Source organism: Numenius arquata, chromosome 13 (genome assembly GCF_964106895.1).
Source record: "Numenius arquata chromosome 13, bNumArq3.hap1.1, whole genome shotgun sequence".
Taxonomy (NCBI): Eukaryota; Metazoa; Chordata; class Aves; order Charadriiformes; family Scolopacidae; genus Numenius; species Numenius arquata.
This window is the reverse complement of record NC_133588.1, coordinates 13,532,003-13,537,276: the sequence shown is the minus strand read 5'-3', so window position 1 is coordinate 13,537,276 and position 5,274 is coordinate 13,532,003. Positions and strand designations below refer to the sequence as shown.

The window sequence follows — 5,274 nt, the reverse complement described above, 5'->3', positions numbered from 1 at the left end:
CAACAAACCAATTCCCGGAGACATTCCACCTGAGGAAAGGAACCAACGGTACTTTATTGGGAGTGCTGAGATAGTAAGTCTAGAGGAGGCCAGATAACATGAATTTGCACAAATGTTCTGTCTCCACTGCCAACAACAGAATGTGACAATTGCAAGATAAAAGTTTAAGTAATTTCTCCTGAGCTCTGGCCCAAAGCAGGCGGCGATGCAGGCCGCGGTCTGAGCCAAGTGTCTGGGAGACCTGGGTTCAGCTCAGGGAAAGGAGGGCTTTGAAACTGCCTCTTGCAGACAGTGAGTGTTGGAGTTTGGTGTGTCCCTCTGGCCTACAACCAGCTTCATTCAGTGTATGGACCAGATGGCATTAGTCAAAGAGCTATCGGCGCTCAGTCTTATTTACCATACGTTGTCTTTAGGGCAGATTAAATGAAAAATCCTCTTAAGGATACCGTAGTTCCGGATCAGTTATCCGTGGGCCTAAGTGCTTCGAAACATGGATTTATTATAACACTATTCCTCTGCGCTGAGAGAGTATCTATACTCTCTTCCTGCTACACTATATCTTCCTGCTATAAAGACAGGAATTAAGACACCAGATGAGACGAGACAGAAGTTTCAAATTTATTTCTGTTGCGCAGTGTGGAACGCGTGGGCCACGCAGCTCCTGTCATCTTCAGCTTGTTTCTGGGTTCTCAGGTCTTAAGTCTGGCCTTCAGAAAACAATACTGCTATTAATGACTGGCTATGAAACCCGTGGTTAGAACCTGTATGGTGTCACTCATAATTGCTGTCATAGAAAAAAAAAAAGATTCTATTTGCTGTTCCTAATGTACATTTTTTGTGAAAGAACATCTATACCTAGCAGTTACCTGGAAAGTTTGGAAACAATGGCTTCTTCCTCAGTAACAGCTGAAATTGAGCTCTGAAGAGCCAGAGAGGAAGAGCTTTGAACTGCAAACTGGAAACGCGGTGTTCACCACGCCTGCTCGTACAAGGAAATCAGAGTGGGGGGAATTGAATCTGTAACGGTTTGAGAAAATAAACTGTAGGAGGTAAATACGTCAATTTTAGAATCTTAAAGCTGAAATAATTTTCCAGCAAGTTATTCTGACAGAATAAACTTCAGGGAAGCAGGCAACTACTGCTGCATGTAGGATACTGCAAGCAAATTCAAGAATGAGCCTTTCTCCTACGGGAGGAAGACGGCCAGATGAGAACTTACAGTTGTATAAACATCATACAAAACGATCCTCCACTTCAATGTGCTTTCCTATGAATTTGGTTTATATTGTAATTACCCAGTAAAATACAGATTCGACAGGGCATGAATCCTGCTCACCCTTTTATTATACAAAACACACCTATAATCTAAACTATATTCTATAAGCAGCAGCTGTGCTGAAGTCTTTGTGTAACTTACAACTAAATACAATCTCACATATAATGATATACTCACACTAGGCTTTGCTTTAATATATATAGGACCTATTTGTTACCACATAATAGTTTATTAGATTTTTTAAAATGACATTACAAAGAGCCTAAGGCTGGTATTACAAGGTATATTGATACATTTCCTGTGTTCACAAAATCCCCCTATTATTACGAGCTTTTATTACAATTTCCCCTCAGTTTTGAAAAATGACCTGTCGTATTGCCTTCAGGATACACAGGTGCTAATTTGGTGGCGGTCAAAGAGCAGTCTTAAGTGTGGTCCACGTATAACTGCTGGCTGCCACTACTCCTTCCTTAAATTTGTACTTCAAGCTGGAGTAGCGTTGCAGTGATTGTCAGAAATAGCCGACATTGGTCATTTTTCTTCACAAGTGCCATAGTACAGACTGGTCTATATATACTTTTCATTGCCAAAATACTCTAATGTAAACCATTAAACTCCAGGCCTATAAATGTGGATATGATTACAAAAGCAAACACCTATTCAAAGGCTTTACAATTCTAACTGGGTTCTCTCCTTTTTTGATACCGAGTTTATTGTTGCTTTGTTAGCAAACTGTTCGGTACAACGAGCCAGGGAGTTAAACAGAAAGACCACAGACGCTCCCGCAATCCCGTCCCTATTCCGACCACTAGCACTATTTTAACCGTTAACTATTGTTCAAAGGTGATGCTAGGTGACACATTGTCAGTTGTAAAGTTTTACAGTATTAAAAAGCTTAAATCCCATAGTGAGATTTTTTCATAGTTAATAGTTCCTTGTCTGTCTAAATATAACAGATTTGAATGGCAGTGGTCGCTCAACTGTGTACAGGTGTCTCTAATGCTGAATCTCTACTGCTGGTTCATGTTCTAGGAACACACAGGTAATGTAATACCAAGAGTATGAGACACGATTTTGATGTTCAGCATCTCATGTTTCCAAAATCACCTTATTATGTTCATGAGAAAACAACACATAGTCCTCAACTGATTGAGTGATCAACTCAACTGATCAATCTTAGCTTAGAGCTAAGATTAACGCCAAGTGTCAACCTTGTGCTTCACTCCACAAAGTTAGGTGGGACAAGTTAAGATTTCCGTTTGATGGGAGTCACTAAATGTTTAGCTATCAAAAATGAAACGTCTAGAAAAAGTGCAAGGAAAGGAAAAAGGTGACTTCACAAAAAAATACACCCAGTTGTTGAGATCCATAAGATCTGTGTTTTAATAACACAACTAATTGATCCTCGTAACAAGAATTCAAAAAGTGAAATTACAGTACACAAATCAAAATATAAACTAACCTATCCCTAACTATACAATATACATTAGGAATGCAAGCTCTGTAACAATATAAAAATGCTTTTACACACAGTAGTTGCAAAAAGCTGCTATGTAATTCCAAGGATTTGTAGAAAAAAAAAAAAGTCTTCCGGGATTCATCTTAAGTTACTGGCAACCTGTTGGGGAAAAATAATTAAAAAAAATACGTTACTGAGAAGAATTAAGAGAATCATGCTCATCAGGAATTTTCATTTGTGAGGTTTAGGCTAAGGGAACTGACACTGGGGACAATGAACCCATAATAAATCGTATTTCTATCACAAAAAATAGGTACCTTAACAAGCAAGATGTATACCTGTTTCAAACACACGTCTACTATACAGGCTGCACAGTATTCTAGATGTGACCTAAGAATTTCAAGCCTAAAAGAGGCTGATACGTATCCTACTTAGCCACCTTAAAAAAAATAAAAAAATTAATCTAACATGACACATCCAGTAGTTTATTTATCAGTTGCCTTCCATGGACTACAAAAATTAAGTTCTATACAAACTGAAGCTATGGGAACTGGAGCAGATGTTGGTAACATGCATGAGATTATGGTCCTTTTCAGAAGGCTCAAATATGATGAGAGGAGGGAAGAGAACAGCTCGCTTTGCTACTGATATTTTTCTCCATCTCTTCTCCTTCCCGTTGCTGCAAAGACAGTCATTATTTCAGATCCTACCAAGAGTATCAGAGTAACACAGGATGAATGTAGCTATTGCACTTTCTCAGAGCAACTAGACATGAAGAAAATAATTCTCCTCCCAATACTGGTGAAAGAAACATCCTTACTATAGAGGCTACTCGGAGCCTGCTGAGGGCAGCTTTTTAAAGCTTCTTGTATTATAACATACAGAGCTGCTCTGAATTAATTTCAGACTACCTCACAAATCAAAGGAAAAAGTCCATCTACTTTAAAGTCAGTAATTTCGAGTGACCTGAGGATTTGTTTCAAGGCTAGCAAGGAACTGTCTCACTTTAACTCTTGTTAGTAGCAGGGGCCTTGTTCTCGCCTTCCAATTCTTCCACTCCCGCCTGCGTCATGAGGTCTGCTATGTTCTTCTCCAGGTCGTCAATGCGACAGCTCATGTCATCAAGTTCACTGGAGTTAAGGAGTGTAACTGCAATCCAGTAGCAGCTGGGGTTTTTCTGTCTGTTTTTCGTTACATTTTTGATCAAATTCTTATGGTCACTTTAAATTCATCTTACAAATCCCACTGGTACGTATACTTTAAAATACTTATGATTCTGTAGTGTATAGCACCTCTCTGGCTTTAAAAAAAAGGATATTTCTTCCAATTATTTGGTCAGACATGGTTTGAAATTTGTCCTGCATTTGCTGAAGTAATGTCTGCACCTATTAGAAAGGAAAAAAAGAGAAGTCCATTTTGTTTTCATTAAAGAGGTTGTTACAGTATTTAATCTTATGTAATGAGGCAAGTACAACATTTTCTTACATTGCTGAGCTCAACTGTGCACAAACTCTGCAGTGTAATTCCATATTTAAGTAACATTTTTACATATACATATATACATACACACGGGAGAACAGAGGCTTGCAATAAACAATTTTAGGATCTAGAAAACGCCTGCGTTGCACAACCAGGACTAAACCCACAATAGCGTCCTGTGCTAATCATGCGCTAACACTTTTTTTCGGTATCAGAACAGCAGCGTTCCTCTCCACGCTCCCAAACCCTTGCTCTTAACCACATCCCCCCGGGACACAGAGAACTCCCCCTCACGACGGGCTGCCCGGCTGCCAGCCTGGGAGGCGGCCCTAGCAGAGCGCTTCAGCTGAGCGAGCGGCCTCAGTGCTGCGATGGGACACAGGGCTGCAACCGCGCTCCGACCCGAGCCGCCCCTGAGCGACCCGGCAGAAGCAGCTCTACAACGGGGGCGCTTTATCGTGACACCCGGGATAAAAGGCCGAGGCAGCACCACAGGCCCAGCAGCCCCTCCAGCAGCGGGCAGGCGCGGGTCACCCCGGCTCGGCCGCGCCGGGCCCCAGGAGGTAACGCCAGGGCCCAGGAACGGGGCGAGGCCGGAGGCTTTACCCGCTTCCGCCGGGCCTCTCCTCAGGAAGGCCGCGACCCGCCCGCGCTCTGCGGCCGCCCCGCCGAGCGCTCCCCGCTCCCCCCGAGGCTGCAGGCGCGGTGCCGGCGGCCTCACCACGGCGGTAAGATCCTGCACGGTCTTCGGGTCGGTCTCGGCCATGGCGGGCTCAGCTCCCGGCTCCCGTTTCCACGGCGGCGGCGCTTCCGGGCCACGCCCCGCCACTTCCGCCACCGCCCCTCTCGTGAGAGGAGGCGGCCCCGGGGCATTGTGGGAAGCCAAGGCCGGGGGCCTGAGGGGCGATGGTGTGGAGCGGGAAATGGGGGGCACTGGCGAGGGAAATTCGACGTAGGCCCCGACCGCGGGCTCTCCGCGCCCCTCCGCGGCGTCGCGGGAGCCCACCCACACCTCGCTGGGCTGCCCACGGCGGGGTGTGCCCTCTGGGCTGCAGGCAGC

The 5,274-nt window shown here is 44.3% G+C and overlaps 1 protein-coding gene across 2 annotated transcripts; it reads right to left on the bottom strand.

Moving 5' to 3' along the window:
* Positions 1-597: 597 nt before the first annotated feature.
* On the bottom strand, positions 598-5,044 carry HSBP1 (heat shock factor binding protein 1). 2 transcript variants are annotated; one of them, XM_074157921.1, is made up of 4 exons: positions 4,936-5,044; positions 4,054-4,120; positions 3,741-3,860; positions 598-2,894 (listed from the first exon to the last, which is right to left on the bottom strand). In XM_074157921.1, the coding sequence occupies exons 1-3, from the start codon at positions 4,978-4,980 to the stop codon at positions 3,742-3,744; spliced, it is 231 nt and encodes a 76-aa protein (XP_074014022.1). In that variant the 5' UTR covers positions 4,981-5,044; the 3' UTR covers positions 598-2,894; position 3,741. The 2 variants fall into 2 exon arrangements, with proteins under 2 accessions (XP_074014022.1, XP_074014023.1); XM_074157922.1 differs by having other exon boundaries at positions 1,493-2,894; positions 3,702-3,860.
* Positions 5,045-5,274: the final 230 nt, after the last annotated feature.

Bases quoted from the DNA above. Each gene is read 5' to 3' on its own strand.
- HSBP1 (XM_074157921.1), bottom strand. From the start codon at position 4,980: ATGGCCGAGACCGACCCGAAGACCGTGCAGGATCTTACCGCCGTG. The intron at 4,121-4,935 runs GTGAGGCCGCCG...CCTTTCTAATAG, and splicing joins TGCAGGATCTTACCGCCGTG to GTGCAGACATTACTTCAGCA. The intron at 3,861-4,053 runs ATATCCTTTTTT...ACTCCAGTGAAC, and splicing joins TGACCAAATAATTGGAAGAA to TTGATGACATGAGCTGTCGC.